The sequence below is a fragment of the Phyllobates terribilis genome, unplaced genomic scaffold, assembly GCF_046119375.1.
Source record: "Phyllobates terribilis strain yellow unplaced genomic scaffold, ASM4611937v1 Scaffold_9__5_contigs__length_417890890, whole genome shotgun sequence".
Taxonomy (NCBI): Eukaryota; Metazoa; Chordata; class Amphibia; order Anura; family Dendrobatidae; genus Phyllobates; species Phyllobates terribilis.
The window spans coordinates 387,714,723-387,739,472 of NW_027362769.1; the positions used below are offsets into that span (position 1 = coordinate 387,714,723).

Here is a 24,750-nt window from a genome sequence, read left to right on the forward strand (position 1 = left end):
ACGACCTGTGACGGCTGAGCCTCTAGGTAGGCTAGCAGGCAGATGGCAGATGTGTGCTCCCAGGTGAGCAGGCGAGAGTCTCTGGATAAGCAGGTGGTCACAGCATGTGACGGCGGAGCCTCCAGGTAGGCTAACAGGCAGATAGCAGATGAGCGCTCCCAGGTGAGCGGGCAAGAGTCTCCGGACTGGCAGGTGGTCACAGCACGTGACGGCGGAGCCTCCAGGTAGGCTAACAGGCAGGTAGCAGATGAGCGCTCCCAGGTGAGCGGGCAAGAGTCTCTGGACTGGCAGGTGGTCACAGCACGTGACGACGGAGCCTCCAGGTAGGCTAGCAGACAGGTAGCAGGTGAGCGCTCCCAGGTGAGCGGGCAAGCTGGTCCATAGACAGACTGACAGGTGTCGGAAGGCAGACCGTCGGACCTCATGCTAGCAAGCAGGTAAGCGGATAACAGGTAGGAATCAGACAGCAAACTGACAGGAAACTGGCAGGTAACTGGAAACGGGACCTGAGGGCTGAAGCAGAGTAGTGAACAGTGCAACAACATTGCTCGGGCACCTCCATTTTGGAGGAGGTGCCTTATATATGGGAGGTCCTCCGGCAATTGGCCGGGGACTCCTTAGGACGGCGCGCGCGGTCCCTTTAAGAGAGGGGGAGCGCGCGCGCCCTAAGCACACTGCCGGGGAAGGAGCGCGTGCCGGAAGCAGCAGGGAGAGAAGCGCTGGAGGACGCCGCGCCAGGAGCGGGGAGGTGAGAGGGACGGCGTCTCTGCCTAGTACGGGGCAGAGACGCCGATGCTACAGACAGTAATGCAGGCACGACAGAACATGTCCCTGGCTGGAGTGGGGAGGGGGGAGGAAAACCCAGTGATGTAGGAGTAGGAGGGGACGGTTTCTGGGCATAGGTAGGAGCCCATTGGTTGCAAGTCAACTGGGCTCATACACAGACAGGGAGGTATATAAGGTGGGCACCATCTTAGTTCTAGGAGAAGAAGTTCAGTTCAGTCAGTGGAGGAGGAGAAGGAGAGAGTTCAGCCAGAGAGGGCTGACGGGGAGCTGTGGCTCAGTCTGGGCCCAGCTCCACAAAGGAGGCCTAGAGTGAAGGCCAGAGCCAACAGAAAGGAAAGTAAGAGAGGAACAGAATGGAACAGAAACAGAAAGGAACAGAACACCAAGGGAGGCCCAGAGACACGAAGGCAGAAGGAACCCTAAGGACCCAGGAGATTGCGGGTGACGGGTTGGCAGAACAGGGTACCGGATCCCAAGTTGGTAGAGGCGACTAATCCTTAGCAAAGAACCGGCGGTCGTGACCATTTAATGATGCGACCCCTCACTACACCCACTAGAAAGGCACACCACATAGGGTCAGGGAAGTGGACACCCAGTCCTCCCAGGAGAAGACTCGAGGCAGCTGGACTGAAGTAGTGACCACCCTGAGCCACGGGACCGAGTCGCCGCCACGGAGACTACAAACCACAGAGACCCGGCTCCGGGTAACCCACTACACGTGTACACTAGGCCCAGGGGGCGCGTCACTAATAATACTCAGATCACAAAAATGTAAAAGTTTTTGATAATTGTATAGACCTATAGAAAGAGGACCTTTCACCAAATTTTTCATGTTGAACTGGACACACAATGTAATTGTGGCTGCAAGGCAGAATCAAACTTTAAAAAAAAACAAAACATTACAACATTTGTCAGCTAATGAGTTAACTTGTGGTAAGACCAAGTGGGTGTTATTAGATAGTTTTCACTGGGGATGTGTACTTCTCCAGGTAGTTTCCCAATCATAAGCTGGCAGCAACACAGTAGAAAAAGAACACGTTCCCACCAATAGCTTAGAGCAAGTTTCTCAGTATGTCAGATGTAAGGCTACACCCCTGATCTACTCGTCTAACCTTCTACATGATTAGAAGGTGCTAGGATATTAGAGCACAGATGACTCACACCTTTCAGTTAAGGTTGATGTGGAAGGAGGGGAAGCACAGTTGTGTTTAGTTCAGTCACATTACAAACCAATCTATCAGCTCTTATCCATTCATAGCACTGTCAGCTCTGCTGTACTGCCCCTCCCACACACTTTCTGTCTGGAGATGAGTCATATCTATGTTTGTTTTGCTAAGGATAACTTGTAATGCTCTGCATCGAAAGTACAACAAGCTACTCCTTTGTGAGATGTAATTACATCTAGCTGTGTTCTTAATGCTAGATTATAAGATGCTGTGAGCACAACAGATATACAGCAGATGAAATGAGTATTGAACATATCACCAATTTTCTAAGTAAATCTATTTCTAAAGGTGCTATCGACATGAAATTCTCAAAAGATGTTGGTAACAACCCATTCAATCCACACAGGCAAAGAAATCAAACCATAGATGTCCATAAATTAAGTTATGTGTAATAATTAATGAGAAATTACACAGGAAAAAAAGTATTGAAAACATGAAGAAAGAGAGGTGCAAAAAGCCTTTAAAACTCATGACACCAGCTGAAATCTATCAGTACTTAGAAAGAAATCCTGCCACTTAGTGAAAAATAATATCAGCTGGTTCAACTGATGGCCTATAAAAAGGTGTCTCATTACCAAGATGCCACAAAAGAAACATCTCATAATGGATAAAACCAGTGAGCTGTCTCAAGACCTTTGCAACTTTATTGATTATTTAACCATAAACTGGCCATGACCAGGCGCTCCCTGCAAGATTTCAGACAGAGGAGTGAATAGATTTACTTAGAAAATTGGTGACGTGTTCAATACTTATTTTCCCTGCTTTAAAGGCCCCGTCACACTAAGCGATGCAGCTGCGATCCCGACAACGATACGACCTGTCAGGGATCGTTGCTGCGTCGCTAATACATCGCTGGTGAGCTGTCAAACAGGCAGGCTCACCAGCGATCAGGGGAGCAGCGACATCGTGGAAAGAATCGTTCCACGATGTCCTGCTCCCGGTTGCCAGCCTGCTGCTGAAGCAGGAGCAGGCTCGTAACCATGATAAACATCGGGTTACTAAGTGCGCGTGTGCCCCTAGTAACCCGATGTTTACCATGGATACCACTCTGCTACGGTGCGCGGGAGGTTACCGTTCACCTTAGCAGAGCCGTATCCATGATAAACATCGGGTTACTAGGGGCACGCGCGCACTTAGTAACCAGATGTTTATCATGGATACGACTCTGCTACCGTGAGCGGTAACCTCCTGTGCACCGTAGCAGAGTGGTATCCATGGTAAACAGCGGGTTACTAAGTGCGCGAGTGCCCCTAGTAACCCGATGTTTACCATGGATACCAGCCTGATCGTTGGTCCCGCTGGTCACACACAGCGATGTGTGCTGGCCAGCGGGAGGCCAACGACCAAAAAATGGTCCAGGACACTTTGCAGCGATCAGCGACCTCACAGCAGGGGCCTGATCGCTGCAAAGTGTCACACATAGCGACATCGCTGGTGAGGTCGCTGTTGCGTCACCAAAACCGTGACACAGCAGCAATCTCGCTAGCGATATCACTATGTGAGACGGGGCCTTAAGTGTGACTCATTTCCGGACAGGGGAAGAGCAGTGCAGCAGAGCTGACAATGCTATGAGATGAGGAGAGCTGGTTTTGAAATGTGATACAGGTAAATTCAGCTGCACTTTGTAATCATACAGGAGGTTAGACCAGGAGATCAGAGATGTGTCCTTACATCTCACACAAAGAGAAACACAAAGTGTGGAGGTGGAGAGGGGGGTTTCTGCTGTGTTGCTGCCAGCTTATGAATGGGCACCTTATACAGGGGGTTAAGTATATGCCCCCAGTGAAAACTACCTGATACTACATATTTGGACTTAGCAAAAGTTAACTCATTAGGTCCCAATACTTTGATTGATAATGCAGCCACTATTACAGTACATCATGTACCCAGTTCAACATGAAAAATTATGCAAAAGGTCCTATTTAATATAATTCTCCTACTTAAAACTAGTGTTAGTAGCAAGATACATGAAACTGTATCACATAACTAGCAATATATATCATCATGGAGCCATGACTTCATTATATTCTGATAATAAAATGACTTCTACCCATTACTCCAGAGCACACAACACAAGCTGAAGAACACAACAAATGTATAAAATCTTTCATGTATATAATGTTTATTAGATTCATCACCATTATAAGAACATATTAAAAACTTAAATAATGCAAAATAATGCTAAATAATTTTTTAAAGTGCAAATTAAAATCTGTTCCATGAGCTAAAGCTGCGTACTGAATCATAAAGTAACGCAAACTGAAACTTGAAAAGTTATCAATGCTGTAAACATTATAGACAATTTTTTTAAATCTCACTTTAAGGTTTCTCAGATAAATCTTTGTGTATCCACCTATTCATACATGCCTGTTTTGTTACATTATTTATAAAAAAACACAGCAGAAAATTCTCCCAAGAAGTATGAGTAGTTTCGAATTCTTAGGACTCCTACATATCATGAATTTATGGTATATACTTTGGAAGTGCCATAAATTTCTGGCACTATCCATTTAAGTTTTATTTCAGTCCTTAAGAGTTTGACTCTTGGAAAAAAAAAAAAAGTGAACCCCGGCTTTTCATACATCCCATGATCCGATTTGCCTTAGCAGCAGCTGCCTGACATTAGTTTCTGCCATAAAGTTTACTGACCAGGCTGGAACTTCATCATAAAAGCTGATCAGCGTCGCCTGACAGGACGGATCCCTCACAAACTCACATTGACGCTGAGTTAAGAGGTTATTTTCATTGAGATATTTCAGGATAGCATCTCTTAAAAAAACTTTCAAATGTTTTTTTTCTCAAAACAGAAGTCCAACTTACAGGCCTAAAATCTCTGTGTTAAATTTTGACCCCTTTCGGATTATTCCCACCATATTTGCTAATAGACAGTTCAGTAAAAGCAAAAAGAAATCCTTATATATTAGAAATAGTGATCTCCCACACTACAGATATACTGCCAACAGTCTTTTTTTGCCTGGACAGCCCCACAAAGTGCACATTTTAGGAGTGTTGTTGGTGGTTTTGGAGTTATTTTGGGCAGACCTACAGGCCAGGCTGTAATATCTCAGTTTTTGCTTGAAAACATTGATAAGCAGGTACTTGATTCACTTGGGTTGATGCCATCTTTGACATGGCGATTTGTCTTTCTAGGTTAGACAAATAACATTTACTGTGTCCCTCGCACTCTCCTCGCCATCCTTCAACATTTCTCCCCAATTACTTGTTAAAGGGTCAACATTTTGCCTTTTACTCGTTTGTAGGTTTTTTTTTACCCTCGCTATTTTTTACTACATTGTCCCAGTCATACTTGCCAGGTTTGAGGGATAGGCAAGGCATGTTGCAGTACATTTCTTGATCATGCCCCTTTCTATGTTACACCCGTCCATGCCCCATTACCCGCCCCCTAAATGTGCTTTCGGATCCTTATACTCGTGTGTGATTCCCTCATCAGGCAAAATAAATATTTTGAAAGCAATACTGTACTTTTCATAGCTTTAGGTGGTGTCCAGGAAATTTACCAACTCCAGTTCTTACCAGGAGGTTTCTTGAATTCAGCTGTATACTAATTAACTCTCCCTACATAAAGGCCAGTCACACAATAAAACCTTCAAAAAAATTATGAAAAATGGCCATCAGACACTAAGTGTCATGGAGCTTCACATACGTGAATCTCACTTTATCTACCTGGTACATGATAAGTAGAACTTAACAGTCATCAATGTAACTCAATATATGGAATCCTGTGGGGGAGTAGTCATCATTGTAACACGATGGGTAGTACTCTACGAAGGAGTGGTCATCATACCCTCCAATGAGATTTGGAGCCAATCTATTTGCACAATCCAGTCCATCAGCCACGTCGGTAGTCTGTGGCTGCGGTATGGAAGCCATGAAAACTGTCTATTAACTGATGACATTCAAAGTTCTTCTTTTAATTAGTCGGCCTGGCACAGCTTCACATGTGCTTCACGGCGTACCACCTGGATGGCTAATCAAAATAGAGTCTCAAATGCAATTAGATAAGAGGTGGTTCACAGGGCTCCCATCTGGCAGCCAGGGAGTACGGACGTGGCGAATGGAGGGGTCACGAGAATTAATTCACACCACCTTTACTTCCAACCATCACTAATCTGGTGGGACAGTCCTAGATTTGGGAAGCTGCATGTTGGTGTTATGTTCCTATTTCAATTATATATGTGTTGCCTGGATACACATATAGGTGAATACAATGGTGCAGCAGGGAACCATTAGCCAAGTTATTAGATTTGCTCCACTCATACTGTGTGTGTGTGCGTGGTAGGGGGCATTATGCGTGAAGGTCACTGTGAACATCATACTGAGTGGGCAGCACTATGAATGAATCATACTATGTGAGAGACTTTGGGGGCATAAACTGTGTGGGAGGCGCTATGGGGGCATCCTACTGTGTGGTAGGCACTATGGGGGCATCATACTGTATGGTAGGCACAATGAGGGCATCATACTCTGTGGTAGGCAGAATGGGGCATCATACTGTGTGGTAGGCACTAAGGGGGCATCATACTGTATGGGAAGTACTGTGAGAGCCTCATACTGTGTGGGGGAATCTTACACATTGTCCTGTGGGGATGAGCTTTGTGGGGGCATCATGCTGTGTGGAGGCCATGGATAGGGTATCATACTGTTTGGGAGCAGTGAGGGTCTTCACTAAGTGCTTTTTTCTGTGTGGGTGCAAAATAAAGGCTGGTCAAGGTTAGCGGTGTGACTTAGCATAAAAAAATGTAAATTCATGTTATGCAATACGATTCTCTCTTGGTGGTTGGTGTGAGAAATGGCGGCCATTACATGATGTGATGTATTTCTAATCTCTATGGCTCGGTTGCTATGGCAGCAGAGGCTTCAGCTGTGGCCTAGTATGGACAGCAGGAAATCTCTGTGATGGTGCCACTTGGGAAACAAAACTCTGGGAGCATGAACAGCTACATGACTTTGGCCGGTGGTGATTCGCCTCAGTCAGTGATTGGCTGATGGACATTTCTGGAGTATTCAGCACAGGATCCGAAAGCACAAGCCAGTGGGATCGAGTGAGTACTGGACCCACAGGGGAAGGCGAGGGTAATTCTTCTTTTTTTATTTTGATCAGGCCTGAACCCCGTTAGGTATAATTTTGATAATCGAGACAACCCCTTTTATCTCACCTTTCATCTCATAACTGTGGGAAGTAATAACACAAAGACATTTATCGTTCTGTCTGTAACCTCAGATACAGTAATACAAGGACGACATTAACGTCCTCCGTCCTTCTCATCAGTCAGGATTTTGGTTCCTTCTTGACAATCTGTGACAATTTGCTCCCTTGCTCTCGGTGGCCTCTCCTGTTCCGGTGGTCTCAGTGGTCGCCTCTCCTTTCTCAGGCTTCTTATCCTTGTTATTTGAAGAAAAAATAGAATCTCTCCTGGTGATAAGAAACAGGGAAGAATGAGGGAATCTGTTCACCTGGTGGAGGTGTGCAGGTCAGGCAAAACTCTGAAGTTAAGTGGTATTCATTGTATAGACAGAGCTGCTTGTTCAAACAATTGCGAGACAAAAAATGAGAAATAAAACCGTCGTGGTGGGCGCAGTCACAAGGAAGACAAGAATGAGGAGGTGTCCACTGATGAATATCAAAACCTGGATACACAATAGAACAACATATGAATAGCTTATAATCATAATACAAATAAATAAATGAAAATTATATATACAATTTCTAGATGAAAAATAATTGTGAAGAAAAAATACATAAAAATACCCCTGAGAGGTTAAATGAAATAGATACAAGAACATGCACATAATAGGACTTGTGTGTGACCATTGCTTTGTTTTGTATATTTGTTTTTTCCTGTAGAGATTGTATACATACACATTATATATTTCTCATTTCTTGACTTATTTTTTTGTTTGTATTAGGAATATAAATTATTCACACTTCTCTTGTTTACTTCACAGCAAAACCTTCCAAATGCAAGCACCACACCTCAAATCAACTCCAGGCCTTTTATCTGCTTAATTGAGAATGACATAACGAAGGGATTGCCCACACCTGTCCATGAAATAGCCTTGGAGTCAATTGTCCGATTACTTTTGGTCCCTTTAAAAACAGGGTGGCACATGTTAAGGAGCTGAAACTCCTAAATAGTGTTGAGCCACCCCCGTAGTGTTCGAGTTCGGTTCGGTTCGTCGAACACCCGTGTGTTCGCCGAACTGTTCGTCGAACTGTTCGTCGAACACCTTCGAACACCGTTAAAACCAATGGCAGGCAAACAAAAACACATAGAAACACATAGAAAACACCTTCAAAGGTGTCCAAAAGCTGACAAACTGCTCAGAAAACACAACTAACACATGGAAAAGTGACAAGTACATATAGTCATGCGAAAAGAAAAGAGGTGGAGGAGTAAAAGGAGGGGGAGACACAGATATAGGCATGTCATGCCCTTCTAAAATCCAAAAAGTGAGAAGCCGAGACGGCCAGTCCGCTCCTGCCCGTGCCACCTCCGTGTCGCCGGGTTTGTGCCAGAGCCGCGGTGAACCCTGACGGCCAGCCCCCCTCTCCCAATACTGGTGCCTGTCCGCTGGTGGGTCGAGAGAGCCCCCCTGTGGTGGAGGCAGCTCTAAGCTTTTTAATTTAAATTGTCCCTCTAATTTGAATGAATACACTTTAAATCCATTTACAAGGATCTATTGGAGGGCAAGTCTCATGCCAGCAGCCGCGTAATTCCAGCTCCAGTAGCGTCCACTAAAGCTGCTGCAGTTAAAAAGCTTTTATAAGGATCGAGCTCGGCTGTCCACCGCAAGGCATCCTAGTGCCAGTCCCAGCCCATATGCCTTGGGGTGCCTCCTGATGCTCTTCACTGAGTATCCCGTGGTCCCGAAGCATTTCCTTTGAAAAAATTAAGTGTCCAAACTACAGGTGGTGTAGCTTGCTTAACAGCCGGGATAATCCGCTGACTAGCAGACACTGCTACTAGGCACAAAGTATTTCCTGGGCTAGATGCAGTTAAAAATTTGTAAGTAGATACTCTCGTTGGATGCTGAGAAAGCATTCCATAGAGTCTCCTGGCACGCCATATATGATTCTCTTAAAAAGCTTGGGGTAGGGGTCTAGGGGACACTTTTATAGCCAAAATCACGGCCCTGTATCACAATACGTCACCTAGGCTGAAGACAAATGGAACTGTAGCACCGAGGGCTCGGTTGCTACAGACGTATTGCACCTCACCCAGAGGTGTGATATCTCACTCTCAGATAAGGATGGAGTGTGGATCAGGACCCGACACCTGCATGCATTACACCACATTGCCGTGGGGCAGGGCGACCAATATGCCCCTGAGATGGGCACGACAGTCCCTGTCCCTGGCTGGAGTGGGGGGAGGGAACACTGAGGAAGGGGAACCCTGAAGTGCAGGAGCAGGGAGGAAGCAGTTCCTGGGTGCATTGAGAAGGGAGTATAAAAGGTGGGCACCATCTTAGTTCAGTGCAGAGAAGTCTGAGCAGAAGTGGCAGGGAGCAGGGGCTCTGCATGAGCTCTGCTCCGGAGGCGGGCCTAGTAACAGAGGCCCAGGCCTGCAAGAGGGAGAAGGAAGGAAGAGGAGCGGAGAAGGCTCCAGGAACGAGGAATGAAGGGATCCAGGGGTGCGGACGGGCGAGTCGCCACCGCACGCCCGAATCCACCTGCGTGGAGGGGTCAGGCCAAAGGGGGAGACCGGTCCCCGAACTAGTGGAGGCAGGAAACGACCCTCAGCTAGAAACCGGAGGCTCTGACATTTTATGTGGCGCAGCCCCTTGCTCCACCCGCTAGGAAGGCACCACATAGGGTCAGGGAAACTGGCGCCAAGTTTACCAAGAGGAGGCCCGAGGCAGCCGGACAGAAGTGTTGGTAAGAAAGGCCAGACAAAGGACACACAAAGGGGGTCCTGTGAAGCGCTCCAAAGTTATCTGGGAGTTGTCTGAGCCCCTCACCTGGTGAGCACAGTACGACGTGGGCAGCCGTTACCTGCAGACGTGGTCTGGATAATAAGAACTGTGAGTAAAGGCCCTGAACTGCATCACTGACTCCGTGTCGTTACTGCTGCTGCCCTGCACCATCACCCCCATCCTCCGCATACACTGCCCTGAGGCTATACTCCTCCCGTGGGGAGTTATGCTACGCTCTGCTGCACCCACAACACCAGCCTTAGCGGTCTGCCCTGTAGCGGCGGTTCACTCTGACCGCAATCCACGGGTGGCGTAGTCGGACATTTAAACATCAAAACCACATAAATAGTTCCGCCACTGGTTTGACCGCCCTGAGCCACGGAACCGGATCGCCGCCAAGAAAACTACAACCACCAGCATCCACCAAAAAGGGTCCGGCTCCGGGTGTCCCAAGGCCCAGGGGGTGCGTCAGAACATTTTCATCACCTTTCACAATCACCAATGGGACAAGGCAGGGATGTCCTCTGTCCCCTCTCTTATACATCCTAGTGACGGAGCACCTGCTCTCATCAATTCGCCATAACCCCAATATTAGGTGGATTAAAGTGGGAGGCACCGAGTACAAGTGCTCTCTATTTGCTGATGATGTCCTAGTATATATCACTCAATCACATATATCCATCCCTGCTGTTATGGCTGAAATAGATCACTTTGTTACATGGTAAAATTTTAAAATCAATGCAGCGAAGTCTGAGGCCCTCGATGTCTCCCTCCCTAAATCCATATAGGATTCCATCCAGTCCAACTTTCCCTTTGCCTGGCCCTCACAGGGTATCAAATACTTAGGAATTCCTATTCATAGAGACCTCTCCCATCTATGTTATCTTAATTTTGGGCCCTTTATTGAACAATTCCATACAGACCACGGTTGGCAAGTTAGAACTGTAAGATTCACTACGTGAACCGCTGGTGTTTTGTGGAAAAGCACATGTACACCGCGTTCCAAATTATTATGCAAAAAGTGTTTAGGAGTGATAAGGGAAGAATTTGTTTGTTTGTCAGTTAAACTCATTGATGGTGATGTGTGTCAGGGCTCTTTATATCACTGTAAGCAATTGCAGACACCTGTGCTAATTAGTTTGGCAGGTGTGTCCAATGAAAGGCAAGACTACTTAAGAAGGCTCTCTCACATTATTAAGCAGCCTACATTTTCTGCCAAAATGGGAAAGAAAAAGGATGTGTCGGCTGCTGAGAAGCAACAAATTGTGGAGTGTTTAGGTCAAGGCATGACTACAATCAACATTGTGCGATGATCAGGATGAAGTGTCTTGGCAATCAAGAAGTATGTAGCTGATTCACAGTACACACGTGTGCGTGCTGATAAGGGCAAATTGAGGACTCTTTCCTACAGGCAATTACGTCAGGTTGAAAGAGCAGCGGCAAAAAAGCCTTGTCATAGCAGCAGACAAGTTTTTGAAGCTGCTTGTGCCTCCAACGTCCCCCGAACAACAAGATGCAGGGTCCTTCAGAGGTTTGCAGCTGTGCATACGCCATCCTGTCGACCTCCTCTATCCACTTCACACAAGCAGAAACGGCTCCAGTGGGCCAAACATTACATGAAGACTGATTTCAAAACTGGCACTCATCCGTGAACCACTGGTATTTTGTGGAAAAGCACATGTAAGATTCTGCAACAGTCTCTGCTGATACTCCTGCATGCGTGCATCCCTTTCTATGGCAGGAATAATTTCTGCAAATTTACTTTTGTACCGGGGATCTAACAGTGTGGCAACCCAGTAGTCAGGATTATTTCTAATTCTCACAATTCGAGGGTCATGTTGCAGGTAGTGCAGCAAGAAGGCACTCATGTGTGTTGCGCATCCAGGAGCACCAAGTCCCTGTTGTGTTGGTGGCGAGGTAACAATCATGCTTCCTTCCTCTGTCCTCTCCCCCCAACCTCGCACAACAGAAATGTGATCAAGGTCTCCCTCATCTGATGAGTCTTCCATCAGTTCGTCCTCCACTTCTTCCTGGGCTCCTGCACCTTCCTCACTAGTTTGGCTGCTACCATGCGCCCTGGTAAAATCATCTCCCCCACCCTCACATGCCTGCCGCCTTGGTGCTGCCGACCGTCTGGACCTTGCAGATGTTAGCCCTTCCGCATACAACTCCTCCTCCTCTACTTCCTCCACCTCCTCTTGTGCCACCACCTGACTCCGAATTCTGTTTAACATGTGCTCCAGCATGTAAATCACCGGAATAGTCATGCTGATAATGGCATCGTCAGCACTAAACATCTTCGTCGCCATTTCAAAACTGTGCAGAAGGGTGCATAGGTCCCTGATCTGAGACCACTCCTCCAGCGTGATTTGCCCCACCTCTGAATCTCGTTGGCCCAGGCTATACGTCAGAACGTATTGCACCAGGGCTTGTCGGTGCTGCCACAGTCGCTGCAACATGTGCAGAGTTGAATTCCACCTGGTACGCACATCGCATTTTAGCCGGTGAAGTGGCAGGCCCAACGACTTCTGTAGAGATGTAAGTCGCTGAGCTGCGGGATGCGAACGGCGGAAGTGAGCACACAGCGACCGTGCCCTCTGCAGAAGGCCATCTAGTCTGGGATAGTGGGCTAAAAATTGCTGGACAACCAGGTTCAACACGTGAGCCATACAAGGCACGTGTGTGACATTGCCCCGGCGAAGGGCCGCACCCAGGTTTGCAGCATTGTCGCACACGGCCTTCCCTGGTTTCAGGTCCAGTGGAGACAACCATTCATGAAATTGGTTCTCCAGAGCTGACCACAACTCCTCAGCTGTGTGACTCACATTTCCCAGACATTTCAATGTAAAAACCGCCTGATGACGTTGAGCCCTACTGCCAGCATAGTAAGGAGGTGTGCAGGATCCCTTCTGCGCAGTTAGAAAGCTTGTGGCATGACCAGACAGGCTTTGGGTGCAGGTGGAAGACCGAGAGGAGGTTGAGGAGGCAGAAGCAGTGGAGGAACTTTGACATAAAGAGGATTGACGCACAACTCGTGGGGACGGCAAGACTTGGACAGCAGCCCCTTGTCCTGCTGTCACCATAGTTACCCAGTGCCCAGTCAGCGACATGTAACGCCCCTGTCCATGCCTACTCGTCCAAGTGTCTGTGGTGAAATGCACCCTGTCACACACAGAGTTTCTCAAAGAAGCGGTGATGTTGTGTGCGACATGCTGGTGGAGCGCAGGCACACCTTTCTTTGAGAAGTAGTGCCGACTGGGCATCTGGTACTGGGGCACTGCGACGGACATAAGGTCTCGAAAATCCTCTGTGTCCACCAGGCGGAAAGGCAGCATTTCTGTAGCCAAGAGCTTGCAGATGGTGAAATTCAACCTCTTAGCTTTCTCATGGCTAGGAGGAAATGGTCTTTTACTTGTCCACATCTGAGGGACCGAGGGCTGGCTATTGTGCTTAGACGGGGTTGATAAGGGTGTCCCCGGCAAACTGCCGGTCTGTGAGGAAGATGCAGGCGGACATGTTAGGTTGCCTTGATCCAAAGGTGGTGCTATCGATGTCGGACAGCGCTCAAGACCAGCTGGTGTTACCACCTCCAAAGAAAATGATGACCTGCCAATCACGCTGGCTGTTGCGGGTAAAGAGGTGGCAGGTCTGCGCCCCAAAACAGGTGTGACTGCTGTCCCCCCAGTCACAGAGGATGAAGAGGCCGCGGATGCACAAGATATGGCAGACGGTGGTTGGCCCGGCCGGCTAGGCCGCATTGTAGCACACTGAGCTTCCCACTGCAACTTATGCTTCATGTCCATGTGCCGGTTCATGCATGAAGTACTCAAACTATGTATTTTTTGGCCTCTACTTAGCTTTTGCTGACAAATGTTACAGATAACACGAGTTGGGTCATCTTTATCGATCTGAAAAAATGCCCAGGCTATGCAAGGCTTAGCACCCATGCGACCTGAAGAGCCACCACGACTTGTGGTGAGAGGCAGAGTTGTGTTTGAGGATGCAGTTGTTGACGTGCTTCCAGTACTACGTCTCTGTCCAGGAAGGCGCAACCTGACCTCGTCGTCACTAGCATCTTCCTCCACCTCCTCTGCTGACCTCATCTCTTGGCTGACTGTGGGTTGACAGTAAGTGGGATCTCCGACCTCATCATCATCACCCTGTGCGTTATCACACCCGTCGTCCTCAGAGCCAACCTGTTCCTGCCCTGACAAAAAACTAAAGTTGTCGCTCCAATCAGGTATTTGAGTCTTATCATCGTCTTCCTCATTGTCTCCACCAACAGGAGTTACAGTTTGGGAATGAGGGTCTACATTATGGTCAGAACCTTCTGCGTCTGGTCCTGGATCCGACTCATAAAGATTCTGGGCATCAGTGCAGATCATTTCCTCGTCTGGATTCACAGAAGCGCTGGAGTCGACCTCTGATTCCCAGGCTATAGTATGAGTAAACAGCTCTGCAGACTCAACCATCTGTTCTACCTCATACTCAGACGGGCAGCTGGAGATTTGGGAGCTGTGAGGAAGCAAGTGCGATTTGGGTGACACCTTTGAGGACTGGAGTATTTGTGATGTTGAAGTTGATGTGGAGGAGAGCCCACTTAAAGGAGCACTTGATATCCGTTGAAGCACCTGCTGTTTTTGTGCCTCATCTGGAATTTGTAGCGATTGGCGTGGCCGTAAGAAAGGGATCTTATCACATTGTCCGCTAAAAGAAGTAGACATTTTAGTTTGGCTGGAAGATGGTCTTTCTTCTGCACCTACCCCACGGACACAACCTTTTTTCCCCTTCCCAACACGCCTATTCCCCTTTCCACCAGCAGCAGGCCTTTCTCCACTCATTTTGGTGGTTAACTAATTCACAACTCTGGAGTTGTTTGCACAAAAAAACAATGGATGGTAACCGAGCAGAGCTGAGTGGCCAAACTGTGGTATTAGGCCAAAACTATTGGCTGGGTTAGATGCAGAAAAAAATTATTTTTAATTTGCAACCTGATGGAGGTCAGTATAGATGGACTAATAGACCAAGTCCCACACACCGCTAGAAGCCCAAATATTTTTCCAGAGCTAGATGCAGAAATTTTTTTTATTCAATTTGCAACCTGATGGAGGTCAGTATAGATGGACTAATAGACCAAGTCCCACACACTGCTAGAAGCCCAAATATTTTTTCAGAGCTAGATGCAGAAAAAAATTATTTTTAATTTGCAACCTGATGGAGGTCAGTATAGATGGACTAATAGACCAAGTCCCACACACCGCTAGAAGCCCAAATATTTTTTCAGAGCTAGATGCAGAAAAAAATTATATTCAATTTGCAACCTGATGGAGGTCAGTATAGATGGACTAATAGAATGATGCTATGCCCAAAAGATTTTACTTCACTAGGTGCAGTAAAAAAATTGGTATTCTATACACAGGTGGTATATCTTGCAACACAGATAGGCTACTCCACTGACTAACACACTCTGCAATAGGCCAAAAAGGATTAGCTTTGCTAGATTCAGCCAAATGCTGTGAAAAAAACTTGCACAGCACTGGCACAGACCTGCCTGGCAAAAACTGATAGGAACTGATGTAACCTAGTCCTGAAAAGGACTGCAATTACAATTAGTCTTTACTCCCACAATCTATCTATTTAAGAGCACAGACCTGCTTGATAAAAGTCATAGGAAATGCTGTAACCTAGTCCTTAAAAGGACTGCAATCACAACTATTCCCTACTCCCAAGCTATCTGTAGATTTGTGCGAACATTGGCTTGAAATTAACAAGGTATAGCGCACACAGCAACAGCGGTGCCGTCTAACACGCAGCTGCAGCAGTGAGAAAATGGTGGCGACGGGGAAAATGGCTTGGTCTTATAGGGCAAGGACATGTGACATACACTGCCAATGACACATGCCCTTGCTTGTGTGAAAAAAAGCACTTCGCTCCGTGTGTGCGCTGCTGATAGGCTGACAGATTGCACCTCCCCACTGCAAATGCGGGAAAGAGAAAAAAAAATGGAGATCTTCATTGTTCCTGCAGAGATCCATCCCCTGCCCCTCCCCCCGCCCCGCTGTACACTCAAACTGCGTATTAACATTAATTTTCATCATTACTGAGAAAAAATCCAGTTATGATTTTGGTGCACGAACAGTTATCGAACATAACCTCGAACAGCCGAATTTTTCTCAAATTGTTCGTGTTCGCCGACCGGCTCGAACACCGCCCAAAACAGCTCGAATTTGAGATTGGCGAACAGTTCGAGTAGAACAACGCTCATCTCTACTCCTAAACCCTTCATCCAATTTTAATGTGGATACCCTCAAATGAAAGCTGAAAGTCTGAACTTCAACTGCATCTGAATTGTTTTGTTTAAAATTCATTGTGGTAATGTCTAGAACCAAAATTAAAAAATGTGGTATCTGTCCAAATATACAGTTATATGAAAAAGTTTGGGCACCCCTATTAATCTTAAGCTTAATGTTTTATAAAAATTGGTGCTTTTGCAACAGTTATTTCAGTTTGATATATGTAATAACTGTTGGACACAGTAATGTTTCTGCCTTGAAATGAGGTTTATTGTACTAACAGAAAATGTGCAATCTGCATTCAAACAAAATTTGACAGGTGCATAAGTATGGGCACCTCACCAGAAAAGTGACATTAATATTTAGTAGATCCTCCTTTTGCAAAAATAACAGCCTCTTGTCGCTTCCTGTAGCTTTTAATGAGTTCCTGGATCCTGGATGAAGGTATTTTTGACCATTCCTCTTTACAAAACAATTCCAGTTCAGTTAAGTTTGATGGTCGCCGAGCATGGACAGCCCTCTTCAAATGATCCCACAGATGTTCAATGATATTCAGGTCTGGGGACTGGGATGGCCATTCCAGAACATTGTAATTGTTCCTCTGCATGAATGCCTGAGTAGATTTGGAGCGGTGTTTTGGATCATTGTCTTGCTGAAAGATCCATCCCCTGCGTAACTTCAACTTTATCACTGATTCTTGAACATTATTGTCAAGAATCGGCTGATACTGAGTGGAATCCATGCGTCCCTCAACTTTAACAAGATTCCTGGTGCCGGCATTGGCCACACAGCCCCAAAGCATGATGGAACCTCCACCAAATTTTACTGTGGGTAGCAAGTGTTTTTCTTGGAATGCTGTGTTTTTTTGCCACCATGCATAACGCCTTTTTGTATGACCAAACAACTCAATCTTGGTTTCATCAGTCCACAGGACCTTCTTCCAAAAAGAAATTGGCTTCTCCAAATGTGCTTTTGCATACCTCAGCCGACTCTGTTTGTGGCGTGCTTGCAGAAACGGCTTCTTTCGCATCACTCTCCCATACAGCTTCTCCTTGTGCAAAGTGCGTTGTATAGTTGACCGATGCACAGTGACACCATCTGCAGCAAGTTGATGCTGCAGCTCTCTGGAGGTGGTCTGAGGATTGTCCTTGACTGATCTCACCATTATTCTTCTCTGTCTTTCTGATGTTTTTCTTGGCCTGTCACTTCTGGCCTTAACAAGAACTTTCCCTGTGTTCTTCCATTTCCTTACTATGTTCCTCACAGTGGAAACTGACAGGTTAAATCTCTGAGACAGCTTTTTGTATCCTTCCCCTGAACAACTATGTTGAATAATCTTTGTTTTCAGATCATTTGACAGTTGTTTTGAGGAGCCCATGATGCCACTCTTCAGAGGAGATTCAAACAGGAGAACAACTTGCAAGTGGCCACTTTAAGTAGCTTTTCTCATGATTGCATACACCTGGCTATGGAGTTCAAAGCTCAATGAGGTTACAAAACCAAAAAAAGTGCTTTAGTAAGTCAGTAAAAAGTAGGTAGGAGTATTTAAAACAAGAAAATGATAAGGGTGCCCATACTTATGCACCTGTCAAATTTTGTTTGAATGCAGATTGCACATTTTCTGTTAGTACAATAAACCTCATTTCAAGGCAGAAACATTACAGTGTCCAACAGTTATTACATATATCAAACTGAAATAGCTGTTGCAAAAACACCAATTTTTGTAAAACATTAAGCTTAAGCTTAATAGGGGTGCCCAAACTTTTTCATATAACTGTATATGGACATAACTGTAAATGGAAATTTTAATTACACCACATCGCTGGTATCTCCTCACTCGCTGGATTTTGGTCTGAAGATGTACGATACAAAGTTTTATTGTAGTACCGTTTTAGCCAAAAAAATCGATGTAAATACTTTTATGCCCAAAAATGACAAAAGTATTCTCGGAGTGATACCTCTATTGACTAACCAGAAAAAAAATATATAAGAAAGCTTTCAGAGCACAGAGGCTCCTTCTTCAGGCAGTTCTCCTTCAGTTTTGTAATATTGCCTGAAGAAGAAAAGCGCCAAAACATAAAGAAACAATAAAAATGTAGTACCTCTGTAAACGTACTGATCCGAAGAATAAAGCTGCCTTATCAATTTTACCACCCGTGGAAAGACATTAAAAAAAAATAAAAAATTCCTCAGTTGCTGGTGTTTGTTCATTCAGCCTCCCAAAAATTGGAATAGAAAGTGGTCAAAAATGTCACATGCTTGAAAATGGTACCAAGAAAAATGTCACTTGTCCCCCCCAAAAAAAGCCATCTGCTGGCCGAAATATGGAAAAATTATAGCTCTTAAAATATGGCGATGCAAAAACTAGTTGTTGCAAAAAAAAGGTTTTTTTTAGTGTGACAGCTGCCAATCATAAAAACTCCATATGAATCTGGTATCACTGTAGTTGCACCGACCTGAAGAATAAAGTAATCTAATCACTTATACCGCACAAGGAAAATAAACGCTAGGGTTAGGGTTGTGCTAGGGTTAGGGTTGTATTAGGGTTAGGGTTGTATTAGGGTTAGGGTTGGGGTTGTATTAGGGTTGGGGTTAGGGTTGTGTTGTGAGCTTTTCAAAAGTAAAGAAAGAAAATGCTGACAATATGGCAACCAGTGTTGAGTGCAAGTGCTCGCTACTTGAGTTTGCATCAGGATCTCAGGTATGCACTGAGTATCACGGGTGCTCAAGTGACATGCTCGAGTCTCCGCCTTGCATGTTTCGTGGCTGTTAACAAGCATGAAACATGCGGGGTGGGGACACGAGCATGTCACTCGAGCATCCGCGATACTTGGTGCATATCCGAGCACCCGATGCAAACTCAAGTTGCGAAACCTTGCGCTCAAGACTAATGACAACTTATTCAATATGATGACCTAATGTTATCAAATTCTGTGTCGTACCTCTGGGTTCAAAATGTTCACTATACCCCTTGAACAAATCCTTGAGGGGTGTAGTTTCCAAAATGGGGTCACTTGTGGGGGGCTTGCACTGTTTGACGTCCGCTCTCAATTCCAGCCAATTTTGCATTCAAAAAGTCACACAGTGCTCCTTCCCTTCTGAGCCCTGCCGTGCGCCCAAGCAGTGGTTTTCCCCCACATATGGGGTATCTGCTTACTCAGGAGAAATTTCACAACAAACTGCATGGTGCAATTTCTCCTCTTACCCTTATGAAAATGCAAAATTGGGGGCTGAAAAGGTGCTCACCACACATCTAGATAAGTTCCCTGAGGGGTCTAGTTTCCAAGATGGTGTTACTTGTGGGGGGTTTCCACTGACTAGGCAGGGGCTCCCCAAACGCAACATGGCGTCCACTAATTATTCAAGCAAATTTTACATTCAAAAAGTCAAATGGAGCTCCTTCATTTCCGAACCCTGCAGTGCGCCCAAACAGTGGGAGCACTCAGGTATTGGCGTGCTCAGGAAAAATTGCTCAACAAATTTTGGGGTCCATTTTTCCCTGTTACTCTTGCAAAAATAAAAAAAATTGGGTCTAAAGTAACATTTTTGTGAAAAAAGTTAAATGTTCATTTTCTTCTTCCACATTCCAAAAATTCCTGTGAAACACCTGAAGGGTTAATAAACTTCTGGAATGCGGATTTGAGCTCCTTGAGGGGTGCAGTTTTTAGAATGGTGTCACTTTTGGGTATTTTCTGTCATAAAGTACCCTCAAAGTCACTTCAAATGTGATGTGGTCCCTAAAAAAATGGTTTTGTACATTTTGTTGGAAAAATGAGAAATTGCTGGTCAACTTTTAACCCTTAGAACTTCCTAACAAAAAAAAATTTGGTTCCAAAATTGTGCTGTTGTAAAGTAGACATGTGGGAAATGTTATTTATCAACTATTTTGTGTGACATATCTCTCTGATTTAAGGGCATGAAAATTCAAATTTTGAAAATTGCAAAATTTCCATTTTTTTCACAAATAAATGCAAGTGATATCGAAGAAATTTTACCACAATCATGAAGTACAATATGTCTAGAAAAAATAATCTCAGAATCAGGGGGATCCGTTGAAGCATTCCAGAGTAATTACCTCATAAAGTGACAGTGGTCAGTACTGTAAAAATTGGCCTGGTCATTAACGTAAAAACCACCCTCGGGGTTAAAGGGGTTAAGGGATGAAGTTAAAGTTAATATAAAATAATAATATTTTAATATTCAACAAAATTAATTTCAGCCTCTTGGTTCGGGCCTCACGACAGTTGTAACATCCCTGGCGGCGTGCTTGCATAGTGCACCACCTCCCACTATGCAAGACCGCAATCTTACCTGTCAGTGCAGCCTGCAAACCGTGCTATTGTTCATGCTATGTGCATGTCTCTTGACTGACTGCTTAGGGCGGCAGCCCGGTTACTTCCTGATTCTTATAGCTGCTGTGGGCACACCCCATAATGAGTCTCCAGCCTATTGCTGTGAGTCACTGGATATTTAAACCCCCTCCACCCAGTAGGAGATGCCTGAGCAACATTAACATTCAGTGTGCGCCTTGACTCTGAAGTTGCCAGGTCCAGTTCTGCTTATTGTCGGTTTCCGCCATCTCTGGGGGCTGCATACCCAGACCTGTTTTCTGTGACTTCTTGTCCGTTTCCGCCATCTCTGGGGGCTGTATACCCAGGCCTGTTATCTCTGACTTCTAGTCTGTTTCCGCCTCTCTGGGGGTTGAATACCCAGCCTCGTTCTTGTATCTCATTGCAGTAGCAGTTCCGGTCTGAATTGTATCCTAGCCTGTTACCTGTTTTGTCTCTGTGTCCGTACCCTCCCTTTTCTTGCATTGTCTGAACCTGCACCTAACTCCAACTCATTGTCTCTGTACTTCTGTTTGTGAGTTTTGTGTCCACTCGCTACTTCATAGTAAGTACCTTGTGTGTATCTGGTTCTGCTTGTCCCTTTTCCCTTCCTCCATATCTTCCTGTATTTTCCAGTCTGTTCCATGTGAACAGAGCCCTGTCCTCTCTGCCTTGTCCACCGCACCTGCGGTTTCTCTCTGCTCTGACTTGCCCACCGCTCCGGCGGTTTCCCTCTGCTCTGACTTACCCACCGCTCCGGCGGCTTCTCTTTGCTCTGACTTGCCCACCGCACCGGCAGCTTCTCTCTGCTCTGACTTGCCCACCGCTCCGGCGGCTTCTCTCTGCTCTGCCTTGCTCACCGCACCAGCGGTTTCTCTCTGCTCTGACTTGCCCACCGCTCCGGCAGCTTCCCTCTGCTCTGACTTACCCACCGCTCCGGCGGCTTCTCTCTGCTCTGACTTGCCCACCGCTCCGGCGGCTTCTCTCTGCTCTGACTTGCCCACCACTCCGGCGGTTTCTCTCTGCTCTGACTTGCCCACCGCACTGGCGGTTTCTCTCTGCTCTGACTTGCCCACCGCTCCGGCGGTTTTCCTCTGCTCTGACTTGCCCATCGCTCCGGCGGCTTCTCTCTGCTCTGCCTTGCTCACCGCACCAGCGGTTTCTCTCTGCTCTGACTTGCCCACTGCTCCGGCAGCTTCTCTCTGCTCTGCCTTGCTCACCGCACCAGCGGTTTCTCTCTGCTCTGACTTGCCCACTGCTCCGGTGGTTTCCCTCTGCTCTGACTTGCCCACCGCTCCGGCGGCTTCTCTCTGCTCTGACTTGCCCACCGCTCCGGCGGCTTCTCTCTGCTCACTTGCCCACCGCTCCGGCGGCTTCTCTCTGCTCTGCCTTGCTCACCGCACCAGCGGTTTCTCTCTACTCTGCCTTGCCCACCGCTCCAGCGGCTTCTCTCTGCTCTGCCTAGCCCACCGCTCAGGCGGTTCCTCTTTGCTCTGCCTTGTTCATCGCACCTGCGGTTTAGTTCTGCTCTGCTTGCTCACCGCTCCGGAGGTTCCCCTCTGCTCTGCCTAGCCCACCGCTCCGGCGGTTCCTCTCTGCTCTGCCTTGTCCACCGCTCCGGTGGTTCCGCTCTGCTCCGCCTTGTTCACCGCACCTGCGGTTCCGCTCTGCTCACCCTTGTCCACCGCACCTGCGGTTTCTCTCTGCTCTGACTTGCCCACCGCTCCGGCGGTGTCCCTCTGCTATGCCTAGCCCACCGCTCCGGTGGCTTCTCTCTGCTCTGACTTGCCCACCGCTCCGACGGCTTCTCTCTGCTCTGACTTGCCCACCGCTCCAGCGGTTTCTCTCTGCTCTGACTTGCCCACCGCTCCGACGGTTTCCCTCTGCTCTGACTTGCCCACCGCTCCGGCGGTTTCTCTCTGCTCTGCCTTGCTCACCGCACCAGCGGTTTCTCTCTGTTCTGACTTGCCCACCGCTTCGGCGGTTTCCCTCTGCTCTGACTTGCCCACCGCACCAGCGGTTTCTCTCTGCTCTGACTTGCCCACCGCTCCGGCGGTTTCCCTCTGCTCTGACTTGCCCACCGCTCCGGCGGCTTCTCTCTGCTCTGCCTTGCTCACCGCACCAGCGGTTTCTCTCTGCTCTGCCTTGCCCACCGCTCCGGCGTTTTCCCTCTGCTCTGACTTACCCACCGCTCCGACGGCTTCTCTCTGTTCTGACTTACCCACCGCTCCGGCGGCTTCTCTCTGCTCTGACTTGCCCACCGCTCCGGTGGCTTCTCTCTGCTCTGCCTTGCTCACCGCACCGGCGGTTTGTCTGCTCTGCCTTGCCCACCGTTCCAGCGGTTTCCCTCTGCTCTGACTTACCCACCGCTCCGGTGGCTTCTCTCTGCTCTGACTTGCCCACCGCTCCGGCGACTTCTCTCTGCTCTGACTTGCCCACCGCTCCGGCGGCTTCTCTCTGCTCTGACTTGCCCACCGCACCAGCGGTTTCTCTCTGCTCTGACTTGCCCACCGCTCCGGCGGTTTTCCTCTGCTCTGACTTGCCCACCGCTCCGGCGGTTTCTCTCTGCTCTGACTTGCCCACTGCTCCGGCAGCTTCTCTCTGCTCTGCCTTGCTCACCGCACCAGCGGTTTCTCTCTGCTCTGACTTGCCCACCGCTCCGGTGGTTTCCCTCTGCTCTGACTTACCCACCGCTCCGGCGGCTTCTCTCTGCTCTGACTTGCCCACCGCTCCGGCGGCTTCTCTCTGCTCTGCCTTGCTCACCGCACCAGCGGTTTCTCTCTGCTCTGCCTTGCCCACCGCTCTGGCGGTTCCTCTTTGCTCTGCCTTGTTCACCGCACCTGCGGTTTAGTTCTGCTGTGCTTGCTCACCGCTCCGGAGGTTCCCCTCTGCTCTGCCTAGCCCACCGCTCCGGCGGTTCCTCTCTGCTCTGCCTTGTCCACCGCTCCGGTGGTTCCGCTCTGCTCCGCCTTGTTCACCGCACCTGCGCTTCCGCTCTGCTCTGCCTTGTCCACCGCACCTGCGGTTTCTCTCTGCTCTGAGTTGCCCACCGCACCGGCGGTTTCCCTCTGCTCTGCCTTGCCCACCGCACCAGCGGTTTCTCTCTGCTCTGACTTCCCCACCGCTCTGGCGGTTTCCCTCTGCTCTGACTTGCCCACCGCTCCGGCGGCTTCTCTCTGCTCTGCCTTGCTCACCGCACCAGCGGTTTCTCTCTGCTCTGCCTTGCTCACCGCACCAGCGGTTTCCCTCTGCTCTGACTTGCCCACCGCTCCGGCGGCTTCTCTCTGCTCTGACTTGCCCACCGCTCCGGCGGCTTCTCTCTGCTCTGACTTGCCCACCGCTCCGGCGGCTTCTCTCTGCTCTGACTTGCCCACCGCTCCGGCGGTTTCCCTCTGCTCTGACTTGCCCACCACTCCGGCGGCTTCTCTCTGCTCTGCCTTGCTCACCGCACCAGCGGTTTCTCTCTGCTCTGACTTGCCCACCGCTCCGGCAGCTTCTCTCTGCTCAGACTTGCCCACCGCTCCGGCGGCTTCTCTCTGCTCTGACTTGCCCACCGCACCAGCGGTTTCTCTCTGCTCTGACTTGCCCACCGCTCCGGCGGTTTCCCTCTGCTCTGACTTGCCCACCGCTCCGGCGGCTTCTCTCTGCTCTGCCTTGCTCACCGAACCAGCGGTTTCTCTCTGCTCTGACTTGCCCACCGCTCCGGCGGTTTCCCTCTGCTCTGACTTGCCCACCGCTCCGGCGGTTTCCCTCTGCTCTGACTAGCCCACCGCTCCGGCGGCTTCTCTCTGCTCTGCCTTGCTCACCGCACCAGCGGTTTCTCTCTGCTCTGACTTGCCCACTGCTCCGGCGGTTTCCCTCTGCTCTGACTTACCCACCGCTCCGGCGGCTTCTCTCTGCTCTGACTTGCCCACCGCTCCGGCAGCTTCTCTCTGCTCTGACTTGCCCACCGCTCCGGCGGCTTCTGTCTGCTCTGCCTTGCTCACCGCACCGGCGGTTTCTCTCTGCTCTGCCTTGCCCACCGCTCCAGCGGCTTCTCTCTGCTCTGCCTAGCCCACCGCTCTGGCGGTTCCTCTTTGCTCTGCCTTGTTCACCGCACCTGCGGTTTAGTTCTGCTGTGCTTGCTCACCGCTCCGGAGGTTCCCCTCTGCTCTGCCTAGCCCACCGCTCCGGCGGTTCCTC

The 24,750-nt window shown here is 48.2% G+C and overlaps 1 protein-coding gene across 1 annotated transcript in view; it reads right to left on the bottom strand.

Moving 5' to 3' along the window:
- Positions 1 to 4,117: 4,117 nt before the first annotated feature.
- LOC141162491 (uncharacterized) overlaps positions 4,118 to 24,750 on the bottom strand; it is a 94,939-nt gene continuing 74,306 nt past the window's right edge. The window contains exon 9 of the mRNA XM_073648659.1: positions 4,118 to 7,446. Coding sequence (XP_073504760.1) covers positions 7,299 to 7,446 — 148 coding nt within the window. The 3' untranslated portion in view covers positions 4,118 to 7,298. The remainder of the gene's footprint in view (positions 7,447 to 24,750) is intronic.